Source organism: Solanum verrucosum, unplaced genomic scaffold (assembly GCF_900185275.1).
Source record: "Solanum verrucosum unplaced genomic scaffold, falcon-dt-bn FXZP01000093.1, whole genome shotgun sequence".
NCBI classification, from domain to species: Eukaryota; Viridiplantae; Streptophyta; class Magnoliopsida; order Solanales; family Solanaceae; genus Solanum; species Solanum verrucosum.
Genome location: NW_026020065.1, coordinates 276,501 through 302,070, shown reverse-complemented (window position 1 = coordinate 302,070; position 25,570 = coordinate 276,501). Strand labels below are relative to the sequence as shown.

The following is a 25,570-nucleotide window of genomic DNA, read 5'->3' as shown; positions in this document are numbered from 1 at the left end:
ATCGCGTATGAAAACAATAATTCCTCTTGAAATTGTTCCTTCTCCAAACAAAAACGTAATATACTATAATTAGATAAATTTTCCTTCCTCTTCGCCATCATATAAACAATCCCATCTGCCATAACAACGTTACCACCTAAGAAATAATAATTTGGAGGAAACATCCCAATCGATTTCCATGTGTTACTTTTCGTTGAAAATATATCAATATTCATGTCATCAGTAGCAATTCCAAGTCCTAGTCTAAATATTTTGTAGCCTGCAATACGTGGAAAGTAGCAAAAATTATAAAGACCACAGGTCTTGCTCCAAATTGGACTAGGGATTCTTCTTGATTCTCTTGTGGCCGGGTTCCACAACATGATTATTTTATCAGCATATGTTATAAGAAGTATCCCATTACATGAAAAATATTGTATGCTAGGGAATACCTTTCGTGACTGATCGATTGGAACCGGAGACTCGACAAGAGAGACTATACTACTAGAATCAAGTTGAGGGACGTCCATAGTGTAGTGGTGAAAAATCGTGTGTCCCCTCGAAATTATAAAGTACTTTTGACAATTTTTGTGAGTATCATAGTGTTGCTTGACGAATTTTTCATCTTTATTTAATGAATACCATGATCTGCAAACGCCTTTGAATCTGACAAGTGATTTCACCGGAAGTTGTGCGAGTATATCAAGTATGATATCATTGGGAAGAATTTGGGCAGAATTATAATTGTTTCTAGGATACTTAGGTTTTGATACAAATATTGAATCCATCGAAGTATATTTTGTCCAAATTAGCGTTATAAGCAAGTCTATTTATAAACTTATTTAAGTCCAATATTATACAAATCCTGTTTAGACATGAATACAATTTTGGTTTCCTACTTCTTATATGAATATACTAAATAGTGCACCAAAAATAGAACACAATTTTGCTGATTTTTTTTCCTTTCCCGTTATGAAAAGGATCAATTTTGCTTCTTTTTTTTCTGAATAGTTCCAAATATTCAGGAAATAGAAAACACATTAAAACTAATGAGGGAGTAATAAATTTGGGCCGAATATATATTATTAAATAAACTTACGAAAATATCAAAGTCCTAGAATACTGCTAATATTAGGTATGGAACACAACCTTCTACTTATTCGCGATGACTCAACTATGCATCCTGAATAAAGTTGAGGACGACTATATGAATCTTTTGCAATTATTCCTCTCTATTCGACCCCAACATCCTAACAAATATGAAAACTTACCATGCCACGTTTACCATATCAACAAAGACTTGTTTTGCTGACCCCTTCAAGACATAAATCTGCAGCCTTTCTTATGTGGACATCACATCCAGACCTTCAGAATATAATATCTGCTATTTTTGAAACAAGTAAAACAAATATAATAACGAAGAAGTCCTGAAAACAATTTTTTTTTTAATAAAAGAGAGCAAGTCCATATTGTTCTATAATGTTGTTGTTATGTAGATGTTATACTCCCTCCGCTTCAAAAATAGTGGTCTGGTTTGACTTGGCACGGAGTTTAAGAAATTAAAGAAGACTTTTGAATCTTGTGGTCCTAAATTAAAGTTATGTCAAATGTACAAAATTGTCCTTAATCTTGTGGTCTTAAACATGTCACGTGGAAAGCAAAAAGTAAAATGTTACCAAAAAAGGAAGGATGTCATTCTTTTTGAAACTGACTAAAAAGGAAATGAGGTCATTTTTTGTGAAACGGAGTGAGTATTAAAGAATCAAGTCTAAAAAAAATTGCTTAGTCCTATTCTTTAGAATTGTTTTTCTCTTACTATGTAAACGAACTTCAAATCTAAATTGTGTACCCATTGTCGTTTTCGATAGAGGAGCCCTGGCAAATAGTGGTTTTTTCAAAGTGCAACAAACAGAGACTATATATTGTTATCATCGTATGTTATAAGTTGTGTCCGATAGACTCTTGGCTCGGCTATGCATATCAAAATATTAAGTATGTAAAACAAGTACAGCAGCAAAGAAGTCATGCTGAAAATAATTAAGAAGAGTACAAGTAGCAACTACAAATAACATGATAACTTAAGCAAAGGAAACAACATATAATACTAAAATCGAAGAAAAATAGTGAATTATTGAATTGCCTCGTGCTTATATAGTGCTTCATCGTGATCGTGACACGGACCCTCAAAAATTTGCACTGTCCCAGAGTCGTATTCTTGCCCAAAATTCACCCAACCCGAACCATATAAATGTCGTTTCAGAAACGGTAACAATAGTCAGTCTCATGTAACAAAATTAAGTATAGTAGCAAAAACTACAAGAACAACAATAGCATACCTGAAGAGAGTAGTGTGCACGCTCGCTTACCTCTACCTTATGAAGGTATAAAAGATTGTTTCCGATAGACTATTAACACAAGTTAGCATATAAAAAAAAAAACAAGTAAAACAAATATAATAGCGAAGAAGTTATGTTGAAAAGATTTAAGGAAAAAATAAAAAGGAACAACAAAATGTACGATTATTGAAGCAAAAGAAATAACAGATAACACTAAAATCGAAGAACAAGACAGTAGGTTACAACTAACAGCACACACAGATAGAGAGGGAACAGAGGCACAAATAGTGGCTTTTCCACAACACAAAAAAACACAGAGTAAGCACATTGATGGCGATACATGTATTTCAAGTTACATACCTTGGGTACCGCCTTCTAGGTGCATCCACACAAGTTAGAACAAGTTCTCTAAATTCAGGATGGAAAATCTTCCTTACGAAATATTATTGTAACGCTACACATAAGTTAGAACAAGAGATAAATGAATAAAAGGAGTTTGATAAAAAAAACATGATAAAAAAAGACTTTGATAAAAAAGAAAAAATACTAATCTTTGCTTTCTTATTCCATGAATTTGTTTTCATCATATACAACTAATATTCATGATTTTGGTGATAAACTACCAATTTCAAACAAAGTTTTCTTCTAGACAATACAAAATAGGTCTTCTCCCTTCCATCATACATGGAAACAATAATTCATCTTGAAATTGTTCCTTTTCCAAACAAAAACGAACTATAGTAATAACGCGATCACCATTTTAATTCCGTCCTACTAGCCATCATATAAATCACACCATCTACCATAACAACACTAGTACCAAAGAACTAATAATTTGGAGGAAACGGGCCAATCGATTTCCACGTGTTACTTTTCGTTGAAAATATATCAATCTCCATGTCACCATTAACAAGTCTAGGTCCTAGTCTAAATATTTTGTAGTCGTCAATACGTGGAAAGTAGATAAAATCATAAAAACCACCACACTTATTGAGAAATGGACTAGGGATTCTTCTTGATTCTCTAGTGGTCGGATTCCACATAACAATTGTGTCATCAGAATATGTTATAAGAAGTATCCCATTAGATGAGAAATATTGAATGTCAGGGTATACCTTTAGTGACTGATCGATTGGTGGAAAATCGGGTGTCCCTTCGAAATCATAAAGTTCTTTTGACAATTTTTGTGAGTATCATAATGTTGCTTGACGAATTTTTCATCTTTAATTAACGAATACCATGATCTGCAAACGCCTTTGAACCTTATAAGTGATTTCACTGAAAGTTCCGTGAGTATATCAATTATGATATCATTGGGAATATTTTGGATGGAATTATAATTGTTTCTAGGATACTTAGGTTTTGATACTAATATTGCATTCATCGACGTATTTTGTCCAAATTAGCGTTAGCAAGTCTATCTATAAACATATTAAGTCCAATATTGTTTTCACTATACAAATCCTATTTTGACATAAACACAATTTTGGTTTCCTACTTCTTATATGAAATATACTAATATTAATAGACAAAAATAGAATTTTGATCTCCTAATTCTAAATATAGATTATACTAATATTTATAGACGAAAATATCTTAAATGTTGACCTAACTTTTATCACCAAAAGTTTTTGTCTCATGTTAGTATGGTGGACTGGATTAAAAAATAAAATTGAACCCTATGGATATAATGTTATATTTTTCTCTATAATTATTTCTAAATTATCTTGTATATTTAGTTTTTTCTTTTTATATAATTAAGTCCAATTAGTTTTTATCCTGAAATAAAGATGAGGAAACTAAGATCAAGAGACGCATATATGAAAGAAATTTTTTCTTTTTTCTTGTTATTCAATATTTACAATATCATCTTAGATAGGACTACAATAATTGTTTTCTTGTCTCAATAGAATTACAGTATTTCTTTACCTAATTATTATAGTTAATTATTAGTTGGACACCAATTTTATTTTTTCTGCCAACAACTTTCTATACCATATATAGGATATAACGTTTAAATAAAAGTTACATCAATACTTATCCAATAATCCGTTATCGTCCAGCGGTTAGGATATCTGGCTTTCACCCAGGAGACCCGGGTTCGATTCCCGGTAACGGAATTTTTTTAAATAAATTAATTATTTTTCGATCGAAAAGAAAACTTTTTTTTTTTTCAACATATCTGAAATATTAACATAATTTTTTACTTTATTTCTATTAGTTGTTTCGTGTGGTTCAGTTATAATATTATTTTATTGTAATATTGTTCTGCTACTATTTGTTGTATGGATAAAGTATTTGTCTTGCTTTGCGAAGGTTTAGGCTTGTTAATTAGTGTATGTTGTAATACTAGTCACACTCTTGTAGTTCTTGTCTTATGTTGTTGATTGTGTTTTGATTATCACAATATTTTATTGTTTTTATTGCCGTTTCTTTCTTGTAGACTTCACAATTCTTTTCTTATTAATGGTTATGCTTAATTTCTTCATTGTTTCCTTCTTATTTACTAAGGTTTGATGCACTTGAGCTGAGGTTCTTCCGACAATAGTCTCTCTACTTCCATGAAGTAGTGGTAAGGTTTGTATATACCCTACTCTCTCGGGACTTCACTTAGTGATATTTCACTAGATCAAGATATGTTGTTGTTGCTGTTACTATTTGTCGTCTCTTGTACTTCTATTATGTCTTTTTCTAGACTGTTTTTGTCTTGAGTCAAGGATCTATCAAAAACAACCTCTCTACTGCTAATATAAAAGTAAAGTCTGTGACTCAACATAGACTCTACCTTCCCTCAATTCTACTTTCTGGGACTATGTACACCGATATGTTATAGTTGTTGTTTTCACTTTATTCAATTACATACTTCCATTTGCATGTAATCTTTTTTATATTATAAACTAAAGAACTATAAAACTAAGATTACCATAGAATAGAAGTGAAAAATTACAAAGAGAAAATAACAAAATGCAAACTTAGGGTTATTTTTTCATCAAACAATATACAATCAAATAATGTTGCATGCATACCAAAAAAAGAACACAAATTAAGTTATTCAGCCAAATACCAAACCAATACTCAAAACAAAGGCCACAAACCAACCACCATTCACATTCATAATCATACCCCCATTATTATTAGTCGTCTCACCGTCATCATTGCTATCACCATCACCATCATCAGCACCGGAACTCGGCCCCATCGCGCTATTGTCGGAATTAATAGATTGTGATTTAAATAATTCGCTTGGCTGCAAAACTTTATCAATTTTGTAAACTGCTAATGGCTCCTCATCTAATAAAGTTCCAGTAATTTTTGCTGTTACAACATTTGTCTCTAATTTTACATTATCTCCATCATTTTTTATAGAAAAATCATATTTATTATTTTTACCTTTTGTTGTTGCCATAGTATTTATAAATCCATTTTTTGACCTTAACATACCTAAAGAATGATAATCTGGTATACCATGGTATAATAATAAAGAAATTTGTCCATTTTTTGTTAAATTTTTGTACTTAGGTAAAAAATTGTTAACGACTTTGTCAATCGGACAAAAAACTGTTAGACCATTTTCCATAAGATCGATAAATTGTTTCGAAATTTGGGTATTTTGTAAAAGTTTTGCGAATTCTTTGCAACCTTTTTTGGACATTAAATCGATTAAATCAACGTCTGCCGGAGCAGCCACGGGAGCTTCCGCGGCGGGGGATGTGATGATGTTGCTTAGCTGTATGACGGAGATGTTGTAAGGGATTTCTTGTATGGATTTGACGAAATTTGTTGAGAAATGACCATCGTTGTCTTCTGTGGCGAACCCTACTTTTTTACCTTTCATGTTAGTGATGTTGACATACCCTGAGGTTCCGGGAGCCTCACCTGTAGAAACGAATTCAAAATTTTAATTAAGTCACAAGTTCAAGAAATATTGTCTTATTTGAAAAAATATATATATATGAATGAAACTAGTAGTGTACTAGGGCTAATATTCATTAACTTTAGCCTCAACTTAAAAATATATAGTAGGTTCAATTAAATCTAGAGATAACAAAATCAGACGTTTTTTTAATAATTCATTCAAAGAACTCTGGTTTAATAGGTTGAGTTATGATTTGTTTGTTGACTTGACATGACATCTTGAACTCGAAATGATCTATCAAACTATTGGGTCGATACAATAAATGCAACCCAAAAATAGTAGAGATAGAAAATTATGTAAATATATAAGAACGTAATATTTAAATTTACATGTTTTCTTCAAAAGAAAAATAAAAAAGTGGGGGAGGGATCCTATTTGGTGGGTTGACTTAAGACCCATCTTGATTTAATCAATTTTGACCAAAGCAAATTTTGGATGAATGTTTAGTAGAAATTGCGCTTATTAGCCTTTTCCCGATTCAGTAATTGAAAAATAACTATTATTATGAATTTTAAATTTCACAAGTGACCTTCAGAATATTATTATGAGTTTGATCACTCGTGAAATTTAAAACTTTGTAATAATAGTTATTTTTCAAACTGAGGCTATAAAGTGGTTATTATTCCAAATGTTTATTAATTTCCTCGATTTTAACCTGTCCAAATTTGACTCGACCCATCGATATGTCATTTTGAATCTTACCTGTTGCTTGGAAAAGAGTGGCAGTTAGGGTTGTTCCCTTAGTAATCCTATGAAGTTGCTTGGAACCAAAGTAATCTGCAAAAACATGTAGAGAGAGAACATTCTTGAGAGTATAAATGGACATCTGTTTATCGAGAAGGTCGCCCATGGCTGCGTTATTCACCACACAAACGGTGATGGTTTGGCGGCGATTGATTTCGGAAGCTAAGTGAGTTAGGGTTAAATAACGGTTAAAGGTTGAGAATTCAGGGTGTTTGGCGAGTATAAGAGTGATATTGTGGGCTGAGGAGATGGTGGTGATAGCGAGAAATAGTAAGAGTAATAGAGAAATCGAGGATTTCTCCAACGAGAGCGTCATTTTTGGGCGATAGATCGATGATAAAATGTATTTGAATATGAGTGTGAAAAATATAAGATGAGATGTAGGAGTCTTTGTAAATGAGGGGTATATTTATAAATATATATAGATGATATATGGAAGGTGTATATTCCAAAATAAGTGTTGATTAGACTATCACCTTAATATTTTAAAATATTATTATTCAAAAATTATAAAATACTATAAGTAGGAATTCCTATTATATATGTCTATATGATAAGAAATACATATTTAAATATTAATTAAAATTCATATTATTTGATTTTCGAAAAGCAAAAAATAAAAAATAATGTGGAACATAGGGAGTAATTCAAAGTGCAATATTTGTCTATGAAGTAGCTAACTAGTCATTAGTCAATTGCTGTTACAAATTGAATATAAATTATAATTATTAACACGTTCTATTTATAAACTCTCATGAGTTTTCTTGACTTTACTTCTAATTATTTCCATTTTAATAAACTACGTAGTACTCATCATTAAAATGTCAAACCTCCAAATAAATTAATTAAAAATGATACAGAATTAGTTGAGACGAATATGTACCATTAGTTTTATAACGGCGAGAGAATAGTTGATCGCAATTTTAAATATGGTGAGTAAAAGTAAACAATTTTGAAAAAAATCATATATATATATATATGAATTGAGTCAAAAATAGACAAGTGGGTGAACATGATCCTTTCAGATTTCTTATGCGCAAAATAATAAAGATTTTTTGCAACAAAAAAAAAAAGACATTGAAAAATCCGCGGTAATTTAATTTCCTCTTGGTAAAGTACATTGTTAATAAGCAACAATTTAGGGGTGTTCACGATTTGGATAAAAATCAAACCAAACCGATAAAATAAATCGATTTTATTTAGATTTGGTTTGGTTTTAGATTTTAAAAAACTGATAGTATTTGGTTTGGTTATGGTTTTGTTCGAAAAAACCGAATAAATAACTGAATCGAACCAATAAATTATATACATATATTTTATTATTATACATACTTAATATATTGTTTTTATAAACAATTTTAAATATCTTAATTACGTTTTCATCAAAATTTCTTTATAATTTACTTATTGAAAGCAAAAATGCTCAAGGTGAAAACATTTATCTTATTGATTTCATGTATATGGGTGTCTATGACAATTCTTTATGGGACTCAAAATGTTATTGTCTCTTCCTTCTACACCAAAATAGTAAATTTTAAAGCTTTATTCATAGTAAATTTAGTGATAGAAAGTTCAGTATTGTCACTCATTTTAACTATTTTTCATTTTGAATGGATTGTAGTTACTTTTTTCACGTTTTGAATGAATTATTTCTTTTATTTTTGTGTATGGTTAGTAACCGAATAACCATTTTGTCTATGACAATTCTTTGTGGGACTCAAAATGTTATTGTCTCTTCCTTCTACACCAAAATAGTAAATTTTAAAGCTTTATTCATAGTAAATTTAGTGATAGAAAGTTCAGTATAGTCACTCATTTTATCTATTTTTCATTTTGAATGGATTGTAGTTACTTTTTTCACGTTTTGAATGAATTATTTCTTTTATTTTTGTGTATGGTTAGTAACCGAATAACCGTTTTGTCTATGACAATTCTTTGTGGGACTCAAAATGTTATTGTCTCTTCCTTCTACACCAAAATAGTAAATTTTAAAGCTTTATTCATAGTAAATTTAGTGATAGAAAGTTCAGTATTGTCACTCATTTTAACTATTTTTCATTTTGAATGGATTGTAGTTACTTTTTTCACGTTTTGAATGAATTATTTCTTTTCTTTTTGTGTATGGTTAATAACCGAATAACCGAACCAAACCAAACCGATAAATGTATATTATATTTGGTTTGGTTTGGTTTTGATATTTTTAAAACCGAGTAAGTTGGTTTGGCTTTAGTTTTAGCCAATAACCGATCCAAACCCACCTGTGAACACCCCTAAGCAACATATATCACCTAATGCTATATTTTTATACTAAAAAAATAAAATAATAATAATAATAATAATAATAATAATAATAATGTGGATGGTGAATAAGCCTAATCATAGTTAGATCTAATGTCATTTTCATAATTTGCATGAGAGTAGTTCTATCGTTGATATATTTATATATTTATTAAAGGCGTTAGTAAGTACTCCGTATATATCACAAATTGACAAAGTAGAAAATTATGTATATATCACAAATTGACAAAGTAGAAAATTATTTATTAATTTCAAATTGATGTTTGATATGTGAAAAAGGCTTTTCGTAGAAATTTTTTGCTTATAATATGAATATAAATAAAATTAGATTTGTCATTTTAGAATCAGTCAAAAAAGATGATTATATGAAATATTCTTATGACTTACATCAACTTTATTAACTAACTAATTTATTAATTCTCACTCATCTTTGGTTCCCTATTACGTGAATAATATTAGACGTACATGATCTCGTTGTAACGTTCGTTATAGGAGGATTTAAATTAAAGAAAATACTAATTTTGAAGGCGTTAATTTTATTCATATGATCAATATATCTACTTCTTCTTATATAACTAAGTAGGTAGACTCCAAGTGTGTTTGGTATGAAGAAATTTTTTTTCATTGAGAAATGTATTTCTTAGAAAATATTTTTCTAGATAATAAAAGATTGTTTTACTTATTTTTAGTTGTTTGGATAAGTAAACAAAGATATTAGTTATCATAAGAAGTAATATTTTTACTTATAATTTATTAGGAAAACGTTATGACTTCGTAAAGGTAAGACACTACAGTAATTTTTTTTTGTGGAAATCAATTTTATTTTTAATAACTATATATTTATTGTCGCAAAAATATTTAACGACAATTGAGTTAATATCATTATATCACGTCGTTAAAATATTTAATGACATTTATATAGAATGATGATTATGAATACCTAATATTTGCGCACCTTATATAAGAACAATGTTTTCGTGTTTTTATTTGTTTATTCAAGTTAGGTTGGTTTAGTTAGAGTAATTGGTAGAAGTATTTTTTTTAATACACCTTTTATAAGATTTACTATTATTACTTGTTAAAAAAAGTTAAACATTACTTATTCTCCTTTCACACTACCTACTAATTATATATTAATTAAAATAAAAAAACATATGAAATTTTATACTAATTAATCAAAAGTTGAAACACAAAAAATGTTCTTTACTTTTCTCAAATATCTAACTAAAAAGATGTTGGTGGAGATCACCTTAACTTATAATCTAATAATTCCGATAAGAGTCTTTCACATAACAGGTGTGAGTTCATTTTCTTCTATAAGTTTCTCTTTGGCTTAATATTTCTATATGTCAATTTACAATTTTACATTATGTCTTACTTTCATTTTAAAGTATTCGTATTAGAGTCCGATTAATTATGATTCACGCCGCCCATTTGGGGTAAAATGCTTCCTATCAACGATTTTTTTTCATACCTAAGACCTCTGACATCATCATGAAGTTTTGACAAAAAATGGACCCCACACCCAAGCTCCATTTTAGCCAAAATCCATAAGGTGGCTCAGAATGAGTCCAGAAGCCTCGGGATCCGCACAAAAGGTCCTTCTAACCCAAACTCTCGATTTTCTAAACTTTTGATCGAAATCAACCATTCAAGTTGTCACGACCCAAAAATGGACGTGATGGCACTCGTCTTATCCCACCAAGACAAGTCAGCCTAACACTCACCCATTACAATAAAATGCGGAAATTTCATAATTAACTCAAAAATACCCCCAAAATCTGGTTGTCACGTGCACAAGCCTCTAAAGTATTACAATTGAATCAAAAGAAAAATACAAGTCTCATATGACATTGTTTCTAGAGTAGAACAAGATCATAAACAGGAGTAAGAAGGATCGCTGAGAAGACAAACAACTACCTTACAAATCTCCCAGAAGCCTCGAAAAAGAAGAGAATAACAAGTACCACAAAAATTCAGGCTCATAACCTACAAAAATTTATAGAAGCAAAGGGTGAGTACCAAACCACACGGTACTCAACAAGTAAACCTCTAAACACGAGCTAAGGGGATAGAATACAAGTACTCCTTACACCCCAACCGAACATTCACAACTACAATCTGTATAAAACCAGCCCAACCTAACAGTTCAAAGTTTACAAAACACATAGCTCAACACAACACTCTAACAATTTCATATCCTCAACAACAACAATAGTTTCATATCCTCAACAACAACACTCTAACAATTGCATATCTTCAACAATAAGCCCAATATTCATCAGTCACAAGTTTCATAGAAAGGCACTCACAAGATCAGCAACATACAAGATCAAGTTCACCAATAATAAAGAAGTGCAACGCAATGAAATGCAATGTCAAGTATTGTGATGCATGTCTGACCTAATGATACACACCCGCTGTCTCTCAGTCCGGGACCCATGGGGGACATATCTGTCCATGCATCCATCGCGGCGCGCGATACGACCCTCGATAATAGTAACCATCGCGGCGCGCGATACGTCCCTCGAAATATAGTATCCGTCGCGGCGCGCGACACGTCCCTCGAATTATAGTATCCATCGCGGCGCGCGATACGTCCCTCGAAATGGTACATCCTCTTTATTTTCTTGTTCTTTCTCAATGCACATAACACTTATCAGAACCATGTCTCAGAACAATGCAAATGACATGTTCACGCAAATAATGAAGAGATGACCATTTTCATAACATTGCACAATTCACAACAAGACAATCAGGATACAACATCAACAATGATTTAACAAGCCTTTCAAACAATTCCTAACACATCACACAAACAATTGATCACATTGCCTTTTATTATCCCTTTTTCATCATTAGAATTAATCAATGTGGACAAGTCAACCCATCACCAAGCATCATTACCCTAAACACATATTACAAGGAAATACATGAATTCCATACACTTAACAAGGGTTTAGAAATCCACTTGCCTCAAATAGTCGAACAATTACTCCGAGACTTGAGTCTTTCCTTTCGTTGAACTTCCAACTCAAAGCAATCTATTCACATTAATAATCACAATAAGATTTCGAAACTAACCACACTCAAATTACTATAATTCACCCAAGTTTATAATCAAGTTCCAAAAATCTTGATGTCAACTAACATTCCAATTATTACCTCAATCACTTGGTAATTATTAACAATGATTGCAGACAAGGTCTGTTTCCCCCACATTCACGTTGCACCAACAATATCTAACCCCCCAACTTATTTAATATTACATCTACTATTTCCACTGTATCCCTAAAATCTCAACTAATTTAATAGTATAACTTTAATATGTTAATTTCAAGAATATTGCCACAGATTGGTTTCTTAACCATCACTGCTACATCATGGCGGCCATTCTTTGCATACATATGTACATGGCATAATGCATATTCAATCATTACTAATTAACCCCAACAATAAATAAATGGAACAACAAAGTTTAACAATTACTAGAACGTGAATTCTTTTGATTTCCCGTCGGCCGCCCTTAGCACTTATTTATTCAATATCATAAACAATGAAGACCCACTACTACTTATCAATTGTTTTGCACAAACCACAATAACTTACGCTTAGTAAGAATTGTATAGACCAAATTTTCAGCCGACTTAAATTTGTATCATCAGAAACAAGGATCATCTCATTTTTTTACCAGTCCATTTAGTTATGATTAGTATTCATACCCTGTACACTAATGTATACGAATAAGAAAGACTAATTAGATAGATTTTTACCTAAAGGCACTCTCGCTTCCTCCTTTGAAATTGAGCGTCGTCATAGGGTTTCTCTCTTTCTTGTTGTGACTAAAAGAAATAATCTCCCCTTTATTTACTTATGATTTTATTATTTTACATTGGTTAAGTGGTATTAATTATACTATACCACTTGGCCCATTAATCACCAACTGAAATTAATTATTTAAATTCACCCGTCAACTAAACAATCGTATTAACAAATAACCCAAAAATTTTCAAACCAACTTCTCAAATTGATCAAAACTGACTCGGGATAACTATCGAGATGAGTAAAACGGTAATTTTATAATAAAAATTCAAAACTGATTTTATGGGTCATTACATTAAAAGCTCCCAAAACACGGAAACTTACACAAAACTCAAGAAAACAACCAAGCGACCGGACTGTCGTCAGTCTCAACAATTCATAAATGACTTGGGGTCACTACAGGAAAGCTCTAAACGCTGAAAAGATCAGAAAATAGAGGAAATGGCCTGGAGGGTCATTACAATTGATTAAGGGAAGTTCAGTCTCATCCACTGCACCACATCCTTTGATGATGTTTTTGTATGTTATAAATGCCTCTAATTTTTAAAATACAAGATTACAATTCTTTTCTTTAGAATGCAATAGTAAAAACAAAACAATTGAAAATCGTTTATGAGGGAGAGAGTAGATTTTTGTCCCAAAAAAAGGTATTATGGGCCTTATCTTAGCAAAGCCCAATCCAGTTGGCAAGAGCTAGAAGTTCATTATAATTAAGAAAGTATTAATTTATTAAATTAATCTTATTAATTATGTATTATAAATTTAAATACTTATTGATTACTTATATTTTATGTAATTATTTAATGATAACAGTAATATTGGATGAAAATGATTAATCTCTTTTGATTTTCTAAGACAAACAAATAAAAAAGGGATAATCTATTTTTAGTATAAAAAAAAAAGAAAATCTATTTCTATAGTCTCAATTCACCATTGACTCAACATAAATCAATTTATCTAATATCCAAATCAGACAACGAACATCGAGTAAAAACACAAAAAAATATTTAAAAAATAGTACTACGAATTTAGCACGTTATAAATTTTACCCTTTTTATCTTGTTGATTTAGACAGAACATGTCCTATTCTTAACATTTGCCGCAAATGTCTAGCAGCAGTCAATTTCATATAATATGGAGTAATATATATATTTCTGCAACTCTTTAACTGAAAAACCTAACTGCTGCTACTATTACTAGTTTTTATTTTCATCAAAAAATAGTTTTTAAGTTAGAAATTAATTTAATATTTTAATATATACATTAAAAGATATTTGAAAGTTATAAAATATTAATATTAAGATATTAGGAAACATTATGAAAAATAATAGTACAAGTTAAAAACTTCTTATATCAATTTGGTAAAGAAATACACCTCAAAAATAAAAGATAACAAATATTTTGAGATAAATAGAGCGTAAATCTTGAAATGAGATGGTAAATTCAATAATTTTGCTAGTTTTTAAGGTGTTACAATAGTGGTTGATTGTCCCTTTGATGACATCCAATAATAAAAAAATATAGTGATAAATTCAAATTTTCAAATTTGTTATAAATTTTCGTGAATTAAGATGTACATAAATTCTATTTATATTAGTGTTTTTTACACGCAAAATTCAACTAAGTACTACATTCTATCGAACTCACAAGCATAATAACAATATATTCAGTAAATCTCAAAAGTGAGATCTAGAAAGATAGAGTATACTTGAATATTATACTCTCAAACACATAATTTTACTTGGCATGATACACAAATGTGCTCTTTAACTTGAATTCATATGATAATAATACCCTCAGACTTTAAATATGCACAAACACACTTAAACTTATATAAAGTTAAACGAGTAAATATGTGTCCACTTGACGTCTTATGTGTCCATTCACATCCTACATGACGTCCTACATACATTATACCACATAAAATGTGTGTCTACTTATTCAATTTTATATCAATCTAAGTATTTACTTATTTAAAACACATATTTTATGCCATTTAAATTTGCCACTAACTTAGAGGTGACATTTGAGGTCTTGTGGTGGCAATTGTCAAAAGCATAGTAGTCTAGTATACTAGTTAAAAGAAAAAAAAAACATAAATAGCATCTCATTCACTGTCCCATTATATTCACATATTTCAAGTGCCTTTCATTGAAGGTTATAATATATCATCATGTACATAGTACTATTACTACTTTTTTTCTCCATTAAAAATCATCAACAATATCCTTTTCTCCACAAAAGTACTACACATGTAACCCATTACTACCAATACTCCCAACTTCAAAAGAAAAAAAGAAGCTAAAGCATTACCTTAAACTTCACATGTCAATGTGCTTCAAAAATATAAATTATATATATATATATAAAAAAAAAAGGACCTAAGTAAAGTAATAGAACTAGCTATCAACACAATGATACATCATATGATTAATTTTGATTAAATTTTTCCAAATTTATCATCACCTTCTTGTAACACCTTGCTTGGCTTTGTAATCAAATCGCAAAGTCAGAATTTAAAGTTTATAATATATTTCCACCATCACAATCATCGTTACTTTGGCGTGTCATTGAGTCAGAATTTAAAGTTCATAATATTCTATTCTGAAGCCTCCACCACCACAATTATCATATACTTTTGACCCGCCATCGAGTCAGAATTTAAAATTTATAATATTCTGAAACTTCCTCTACCACCACAACTCCCACCTACTTTGGCTCGGTATCGAGTCAGAATTTGAAGTTTATATATTTTATCTCCGCCCTTGACCGGAACCTCCACCACCGGAACCCCCACCCCCACCCATATGATTATATGGCCCATGACTACCATACATTTGATGACCACCTTGAGGATGATACATCATTGAACCACCCATACCACCATACATACCACCACCACCACCACCGTTATACCCACCCCCAGAACTAACTCCACCACCACCTCCGGCCATGTCTCCACCACCCCCATCTTTCTCCCCTGTACGACCCATAGTAGTTTTTTCCCCTTCCATTTCTCTATACTTGGCCAAGTAAATCTTCAATGGCTCAACATACTCTTCGAATCCTAAAGTCGTCATAGCCCAAAGCAAATCATCACCGTTAATCGTCTTCCTCTTCTCTCTCTGACACTTATCCGATGCTTCTCCGGTAATGAAACTGATAAACTCCGATACACACTCTTGAACTGTTTCCTTAGCATCCTTTGAAATTTTCGCGTTCGCCGGTAAAGCTTTCTTCATTATTCTGCTCACGTTAGCTATCGGAAGGAACCTGTCTTGCTCCCTTGTTGATCCTTCACTGTTCGCGTTGTTGTGACCTCCTGATTCGTTGTCTGAATCAGCCATCGCCAATCCCCAATTTCTCAAAATTCAAAAAGGGTACTCGAGAAAAACACCTTTTCCTGCTAAAACAACAAAAACGAAAAAAAACCCTTTATCTCCGGGGAGTTGGAGATGATGTTTTCAGCCGGAAATTTTAACTGGGTTTGGATTTTCCGGCGAGAAAAATCTAAATTGTATACAAACAGATGGAATAAAAACAGAAAAACAAAAATGAGGAGAAACGCTCGCCGGAGATTTTTCGCCGGGAAATATTTCCGGCCGGGGAGAGAGAGATGAGGGAGAAAAGAGCAAGAGAAAATGCAGGATCCGTTGGATCGTGGGGTATAATATTCAATCGGGTACGACACGTGTCGAATTTAAAACCGTTCATTTGGTGATAAGGGTTAGATAATGTGGGTGAATCTGAACCGCACAATGAAAGGTGGGGGAGAGTTATCTTGACGGTTCAAAAAAGGAGTCACGTGGTGGGTGTGAAAAAAATAAAATTCGATAGACTATGTGGGGAAGTTATGTTATTTCACTAAAAGATTTTTATATTTACGATTAGTAACTTTTTTTAGGTTGATTAATTATCGATTAGGGAGAAGTGATTAGATAAGAATTTATGCTATCGAGGAAATGACTTTAGATAAAATAGTGTAGAGAATGTGTGCATATTAAGTTAGTAGGTTTGTTGGTGTTTGTCGTTGTACTAGTCATAGGGCTGACAAGGGGGCCAGATCGACTCGCCCCGGCCCGCGATCGGCTCAAGACCCGTCTCGCCAGACTCTATCCCGTATGATTCGTTGGTTGGAGGGACTTCGGGATAGGGGACCGATTAGGGGCCGGTTCACCCTTTGGTCCCCGTCGACCCGGCCCGATCCCGATCCCGACCCGACTGAATCGGCCGGTTTCGCGGGATCCCTATTATTATTATTTTTAATTGTATCCGTTGGGGCAATGGCTAGTGGGCTCCCCCCCCCCCCCCCCCCCCGCCCCCCACCAACAGATTTATTCACCTTTTTCACTTCCCCAACACCCCTACCACCCCCTACTTTTAATACTATAATTTAATCCCTCAAGTTATCATAAATACACTTAAACCCATTTTTAATATTATAAATACCCCTCTATCCCTTATTATTTCTTACAAAATCATCTATTCTCTCATCTATTTTCTATATCCTCTCAATCTTAATTCTTAATTTTTTATTTCATTTAAGTCTCATATTATATCATAATACATATATTTCAATTCTAAATTTTCATATTATATCATAATATATATAATTCTCATACTTGCTTTCAAGTATTGGAGTTCCAAATTACAAGTTACAACAAACTACAAGCTTTAAGAATCGGTTATAACGTCTGCTATTAACGCAGACGTTTGGTACATTCGTTTCATAATATTTATATTTTATTTTTCGTCATTAATTTTTGTGTTATTATTATTTTTATATTACACTTTACATATAATTAAATATGAGTTCTAGCAAGAAAGATATCAGTAAAGGAAAATAGAAAGAACCAAGTGGCATTATTTAATTTTAATAAAAAAAGTAGTAAGGAAAAAAATAAGAGTAAATGTGGTGGTACTTCTTCTAAATCAATGTCTAGAGTTAGATTTAATACAAATGATTCTACTTATGTGATACTTCTTATGATATTGATTCAAATGTTCAACTCGATCATGAAATTTTAGAACGACGTTATGGTAATATTAATCCTAATCTTGATGAAATTCAGGTGAAGAAGTAGAAGTTGATTCGGGAGAAGATGAATTAGAATATACACCTGCTAGTCCGGTGACAGAAGTTTCAAATGAAACTACAAATTCAACGGAGCAAAATTGTAGACGCTCACCCCATATACCTCCTACAAGGGAAAAGGTAAAGTATCAACGCCCTAAAACTTCCATTATGTGACAATTTATGACTTTCGATAAGGAAAACTCTATTGTTATTTGTAATAAGTGTAAGCAACCTTTTAAACATAAACAATGTGGAGGTCAAGGTGGGACAGGGGGCTTAAATAGACATTTGTTATCTTGTGTGTTGATTCAATATAAAGAAGCTAATGCATTAGCCGATAAAAAAAAGGACTTCCAGTTAATGATGTTGATATTAATGTTAATGAATCGGTAAGGGCTTCTAACATGGTTCAAGGAACATTAGATCCTTCTAACCCCAGTGGTCCACTAACACAACGTAAATATAATAAGGAAAGAGATCGCAAAAATTTAGCTAAAATGGTTTATGTTTGTGGTTTGCCTTATAGTTTTCCTTCACATCCCGATTTTATTGAATATATTCAACAAACTTATAATCCTTCTTTTAAAGGTTTTCAAGAAATATTGTTAAAGCTGATGTTTTTTTTATATCAAGGTAAACATTGTCAATATCTTCGTTGTTTTTTTAGCAAATTAGATTGTAGAGTGTCTATAACTTCGGACATGGGTCGTAATGTTAATGGACATGATTATTTAACTATTACAACACATTGGATTGATCATAACTGAAATTTGCAAAAAAGAATCTTAAGTTATGAAGAATGTGTAGAGAAAAAAACTGGTGCATATTTAGCTTCAAATATTTTGAGTGTTTTAGATTATTATATGCTTATAGATAAAGTAATGTCTGTCGCATTAGATAATGCATCTAATAATACAAATGTTGCTAGTATGTTAAAAACTAGATTATGTCCAATTGATGTTAATTCTTTTCATGTTAGATGTATTGCACATGTATTAAATTTAGTTGTACACGATGATATTTCATTATTTGATTGTGGTTGTATGAAAATTGAATATGTTGTTGCCTGAATTTTTTATGCTCATAGAGCTGCTAGAATTAGGGAATTTAATGAGCGTTGTGTACTATGTGATTTGCCACCAAGAAAAATTTCAAGACATATTAAAACAAGGTGGAATTCTTTTTACGAAATGCTTTCAGTTGCTTAGGAATATAAAGGACCCATACAAATGGTGTTTAATGCTCATAATGCTAACCAATTAGATAGAATTTGTGAAGAAGATTGAGAAGAAACTAATGAACTATTAGAATTTTTAAGACTTTTTTATGATGCTACAACCATGTTTTTTGAAATTTATTATCCTACCATTTCATCAGTATTAATAAGTATTTGTGCTATTACAATTCAATTTTCTAAATACAAAAAAAATAAAAAATTTAGAGTTGCAATTGAAGGTATGATTGAAAAAATTTAATTTTGTTTTTCCTATTCATCAAATTTATTTAACTACTATTTTACTTAACCCTCAATATAAATTACGAGGTGTGCAGAGACTTGTTGAAACTTTTTATGATACTTTAGAAATTTTACCGGAAGAAATTCCAACTTGTAAAATGTGTAAGTCTAGCATAAAAGTAGAAGCAAAAATTTTGTATGAAAAATATAAAACTATAGGAAATACTCAAGGAGAAGTTGGTCAAACTTTCTAATCCTCAGAGTAAAGATCGAATTAATAGTTTTATGCGGGGTTTTCTTGGTCTTAATTCTACTAACCGTAATGATTTTGAAGAATATCTTAATCAATCTATAGAAACATTGGACGACGACGATGGCAATGTAGAAATATTAGCCTTTTTGTGTTCTTTCTGAATGGAGCTACGCGATGGTGGAGGAGGCGGAGCGTTGCATTTCCAATTTTGAACAAAATGGTTCGTGATGTTCTAGCTATTCAAGCTTCATCAGTTGCATCGAAGGCTACTTTTTGTGCGGCAAGGTTTCAACTTGGCGATCATAGACATTCATTGGCGGAAGAAAGTTTGGAAATATCAGTTTTATTTAGAGACTGGGTCAACGCCGAGAGGAGGATTGGAATTATAATTTGCCAAAGTTAAGTTCCAAACAAGAAGCTTGGATTAATGCGATAATTGGATCTAGTGATGATGAATTAGAGTCACAAGAGTTTCTAGCAAATTTGCCAACACCGGAGGATGTTACCGTCCATATGATACGACAATTAGAATTGAATTTTAAAGGAGAATACAAATATTAGATTACATCCGAGAACTAATTCAAACAGAACCCTTCCTAGAAGGTGGCTGCGTAAATTAGTTACTCCTCTAATATTTGTAACAAATATTAGTTTTACATATGATAACTTATTGAAACAGAACCCTTCCTAGAAGGTGGCTGGGTAGATTAGTTACTCCCCTAATTTTTATAAATTGTAACTTCTAAGTTCTAAATTGCAATTAGATTTTATTGAATAAATTTGAAGGTTTTATTCAAATCTTTTTTATATAACTATTGTCTTGCATTTTAATTTTAATATATACATACATAAATACACATATACTACACTAACTTTAAAATACTTAATTTAAAAATTGAAATTTGACATTTGAAATTTCAAGTTTAAATTACTTTAGAATATTTAAAATACAAATTTGAACTTCTCAAATTTGAAACTTGAAACTTGAAACTTGAAACTTGAAACTTGAAACTTGAAACTTGAAACGTGAAACTTGAAATTTGAAATTTGAAATTTGAAAACTTAAGCATTTTTTATTAGCTAAAAATGTTATTGAAAACCAAATAAACTAAAAATGTTATTCAATAACATATAATTTCAATACAAATAAATAAACATATAAAAAAAAATCCCACGTCCCGTCCCGCCAAATTCTGTCCCATACCGTATATATAGTGGGACGGGATGGGACGTATTTTTGTCCCGCCAATCCCGGTCCCCCCAATCCCGGTCCCGGCAGAATCCCGGTCAAGGCATCCCCCGTCCCCCTTCGTCCCGTCCCCGTCCCCTTGCCAGCCCTAACTAGTCATATAGTATTGTAGTTTTTGATTTTGATATCTATCATCTTCTATTGTTTATTGTGTTGTAGGTTTTACATTATTTCTTTTGTTAGTTACTATGTTTTCTTTTTCTTTATACTTGAATTTATTGCACCTGAGACTAAGGTCTCTTGAAAATAGTCTCTCCATTTTCTTGAGGTGTTGTTAAGGTCTGAATACGTTACCCTCCTTAAATAAGATTTATGAGATTTCATTGAATATGTTGTTATTGTTATTGTTGATATTTAACTAAGCATATTTAATTCTTAATTATATGGAATGCATATTTTTGATCTCTTAGCTTGTGAATACTCATAAATTTTAAAAAATGCTAAATTGTTTTATTATTTTACTACTCTTGTGTTACTCTCTGTAACAATTTATGTGACACATTTCGCTTTTTGAGAGTCAAACAGTTTAAGTTTGATCGAGAATTTGCTCATAAAATCTTCAAATTTTTTAAAAATAAATTTATATATTTGTAAACTACATAAAAAGTACTATAAGTCTCAATAATTGATAATTCAAAAATATTCAAAAGATATAGGAAAAATTTATAGTAAAAAATAGACTTATTTGAATCTCGAAATTCGAAATGTGTCACATAAATTGAGGCAGAGAAAGTACTATTATTCTATCTTTTAGGATACCATACTTGTAAAAGAATAGTTCATCTATAACATAGAGTTTATAGCATTTTGATCCCTTTGTGATTTAATTTTTTTAATTTATCCCCTAATATTGATCTAAGTACATCAAATATTTAATTAATTGAATTGTGAATTTTTTTATTTCTTTGCTTGTACAATTATCCATACTCAACGATAATAATTAAAATTTTATATATAGTCAAGTATAACATATTTTTAACAAGAAAAGATACAAACACGCACATTTTGATTAAAGGTTAGTATAGTATGACTCGATAGAAAATAATTTCCCTTTTAATGAATCGTACTTTGTGTGAATCCGAATTTGTCTCACCCGAATACTAAGCTAGCGTTTGGCCTTAGATTTCCAAATATTCTTGGCAAATATTATTTGGGTGAAAATTTGGGTGAAATTTCACCATGTGTTTGGCCATAGTATTTGCAAAATATATTTCACTTTTTAGAAAAATATGATTTATATCCATAAGTTTTAAAAACTATCAAAACTAACCATAAGTTTGTATTACAAGTCAATTGGATCTTCGTTGCAACAAATAACAAGTAGTTTCCATGCCACTAGAGCAATGTGGTAGTTTGGAGTGAGTGTAACAAGCATCATTTCATACATCGTGAAGTAGACAAAGCACATGACTTTGTTACCTTGAGCCGATTGTTCATCATTTTCATCAACAACCATATCATCACTTTCATATTTACTGAATATTTCATCACTACTTTGGTGCTCACGTAAAAAAATATGTAATACAACGCAAACAACTACTATAGAGGATGTTTTTGTAAAAGATAAAAGTTTGGTGTAAAATTTCAATTTTCAAAAGATCCCAAATAATGAGATTTGGCCCAAATACTAGAAAAAACTAGTATTTGGGAATTTGGGATATTTGCCAAATAATGACAAATTGTATGGACAAACACTATTTGCCAAATTTTTCCCCAAATATTATTTGGGAAATCTATGGCCAAATGGGCCCTAAAAAAAATTCTACTTTCCTTTTTCTTTTTTAATTTAATAAAGCAAAAAAGGAAACATATCCTTCATCAAAAAATAAATGATATATATATGTATATTATGCAATTCTACCCAATGGTCAACATGTAGGGTGATCGAACAGATCGACTCATCTATAATTCATCTTTAAGAACAAGATGTACTCCTAACGTAAATTCTGCAAACTTGATTTAATTAAAACAAAAATTAGTTATGAATAACTTTTGTTGTCAAACAACAAAATTCGTTACTAATTCTATTTATGACAAATTAATAACAAAATTTATTTTTAGGTTATATTCATTGGGGATGGGAAAGTGATATTTAACGTAAATATCAAACTAGGATATTATCATCATATGTTGTGATAGAATGATTAATACTTTTGTATCCTTAACTAGCAATTTTCAGGTTTAAGTTTTGAATATGAAATCCTTTTTGATATAAAATACTTTACCCCTAAAATGTGACTTTTTGATACAAATTCTAATTAATCGATTTTCAAAACAGATATCAAAAGATCGAATAGAAAACCCCAAAAACAAATAATCAAACTAGAATATGTATGCAAGAGCCGCCCCATGTTATTGATTGTGAGAGGTGTGACCCATTAGTTGATTGATCACTACTTATAAATAAAAACATTGACCCAAGATGCATTATATATATGGGGACAACCAAAAAAGTTTTCCTTTGGATAAGACACCAATCTCTCCATTGGGAACTTTCCTAATTTTCCCTAGTGAATCTTTCAACAAAGATATTTTAATTGTTATTTTTTGGAGTAGAAATGAGGGACTATGCATGTCAAGGATCGTATCGAAGACATAATTAAGTATATAACAAAATGTTCTTTAATAACACAAACTTTTAAGTGAGACAATCGTCAAATACTATAACTTGACGAATTTTCGGTTTTGGTAGTAATTTTATTTGATCATTTGGAATCACCTTTGTGTTGTTGCTTTTTTTTTTTTTTTTTTAAAGAAAGGCATTTAGTAAAATGCAATTGGATTTATAAATTAAGAAAGAGTACTGAAAGGTGTTGATACCCTAAATTATTTAGGGAACATACATAAGTTATATTCTAAAGTTTGTTCAAAAAAGTTACTTACACATTTTAACTTTACGTACACATCTAGTTCCACTTCAAATAAAAAGAAAAGGGAATTAACTATTAAGTTATTTCTATAAAATTAATTAAAGTATGCAATGACAATTTTAAATGTATTTTCCCAATTATTTACCACCAACCACTTTCTCATATTGAAAGGGAAAAAAAAGAGTGTCCAAAATAAAAATATAACAAGAAATTAAAAGAAGATGAAACTCTAAAGTTTAACAAAAGAAAATACTTTTGACACCTTCACCTAAAATAATTATATTTGGAAGTCAATATCAATTCTTTCTCATGTGGAAGTGTATGAAACTATATATGAAGAGACTTATAAAGACTCTTACAAATCTTTTTTCACTTTAATTTTCTAGTCAATATGTCTCCCCTAAAGTTGGTTTCTATAAGGCCCTACCACTAAAAATATCGCCATGTTCATGATTTTTCTTCAACCAATTAAGCATTTGTCACTATTTTTATGTGATATTAATTTTATTAATTTGTTTCTTAAAAAAAGACATATTTTATATGTACAAATAATTTAATTTAAATTTGATATTTATAATAAGATATTTCTATAGTCACATAAAGTACTACTATTATTAATTCTCTCTAAAAAATTTTCTTTCTTAAATTTCATGACAATATGAATTAGAATAAACTGAGTTATTTACTTGGATAAATAATAAAGTGACATGAACCATAAATATTTTGCATAGCTGATTCTAACTAATTTGAGATTAAGACGTAATTGTTATAGTTATCGTAAGCTGACACCAATTATCTGTCTTGATTGTTTTATTTTAAAAAAAATTATTGGAAACGGTCCAATTTAAATTCCCTGTTCTTTTTGTCTTCTCGCTCAGATACAGCTGAAAATAGTAGCAAACAGTTCTACGTAACACCAAATTAAACCAAGTGGAAAATTTATTAAAAGTAATTTCCATACCACATGAATATGTATCGTGGTGCAATAGTGAGACTGTTTTATCCTTTACAGAGATTTTGAATTCGAATTTTAAATATGGAGAAAATCTTGTAGAGAACATCACCCCCAAATGAACCTTGTAATTCATAATTTGAATTTAATCGAATCTTGAATGCGGACTCCAAGCACATATAATTTCCATGTTTTGATTACAATATATAATTACTTTTGGAACACTATATATGGCTACCTTAGATTATGGACAAGAGATGATTTTTTTTTCTTCTTCCACTAATATGTATAATTATGCTTTTATATTGCACAAATTATTAAAATGTTCACCAATAATATAGTTCTTTGCATGTGCATATTAATTATTTATATTAGATAGAAAAAAAGTGCACGAAAGGTTGGTAATTTGAGTTGCCATGATTAAAAACGTTAATTAATGTTAATCATGATTATTCCTTCTCAATTTTCATTATTAAGGATTCTAACCACCTAAATTCTAGGCCCATAAGGCTATATTCCAACTTTATAACTCTAAAATTTATTAGAACACTATAACCACCTTGAGGTTACGAGTGTCAAATGAGCGGGTCAATCCATTTCAACTCGGTAAAAGATCGG

At 30.8% G+C, this 25,570-nt stretch overlaps 3 protein-coding genes and 1 non-coding gene across 5 annotated transcripts in view; 1 reads left to right on the top strand and 3 right to left on the bottom strand.

The window, feature by feature from the left end:
- Positions 1 to 25,570, bottom strand: part of LOC125823752 (uncharacterized) — a 297,644-nt gene that overhangs the window by 111,557 nt on the left and 160,517 nt on the right. The window contains exon 1 of one of the 2 annotated variants that reach the window (XM_049503134.1): positions 24,260 to 24,264. The exons of the other annotated variant lie outside the window; for it this stretch is intronic. The gene's annotated coding sequence lies outside the window, so the exon portion shown is untranslated. Of the gene's footprint in view, positions 1 to 24,259; positions 24,265 to 25,570 lie in introns of those variants that run through there. 2 annotated transcript variants of the gene reach the window in all.
- On the top strand, positions 4,364 to 4,435 carry TRNAE-UUC (transfer RNA glutamic acid (anticodon UUC)). The gene has a single exon. It is a non-coding gene; the product is annotated as a tRNA-Glu (tRNA).
- On the bottom strand, positions 5,368 to 7,291 carry LOC125823574 (fasciclin-like arabinogalactan protein 2). The gene is made up of 2 exons (XM_049502932.1): positions 6,934 to 7,291; positions 5,368 to 6,191 (listed from the first exon to the last, which is right to left on the bottom strand). The coding sequence occupies exons 1-2, from the start codon at positions 7,289 to 7,291 to the stop codon at positions 5,368 to 5,370; spliced, it is 1,182 nt and encodes a 393-aa protein (XP_049358889.1).
- Positions 15,272 to 16,707, bottom strand: LOC125823755 (nuclear transcription factor Y subunit B-3-like). The gene has a single exon (XM_049503138.1). It carries the CDS (start codon positions 16,440 to 16,442, stop codon positions 15,849 to 15,851), a length of 594 nt encoding a protein of 197 aa, XP_049359095.1. The 5' UTR covers positions 16,443 to 16,707; the 3' UTR covers positions 15,272 to 15,848.

Excerpts from the sequence above, each read along its gene's own strand:
- LOC125823574 (XM_049502932.1), bottom strand. The coding sequence starts at position 7,291 with ATGACGCTCTCGTTGGAGAAATCCTCGATTTCTCTATTACTCTTACTA. Across the intron at positions 6,192-6,933 it reads CACTCTTTTCCAAGCAACAG|GTGAGGCTCCCGGAACCTCA; the intron begins GTAAGATTCAAA and ends TCGTTTCTACAG.
- LOC125823755 (XM_049503138.1), bottom strand. The coding sequence starts at position 16,442 with ATGGCTGATTCAGACAACGAATCAGGAGGTCACAACAACGCGAACAGT.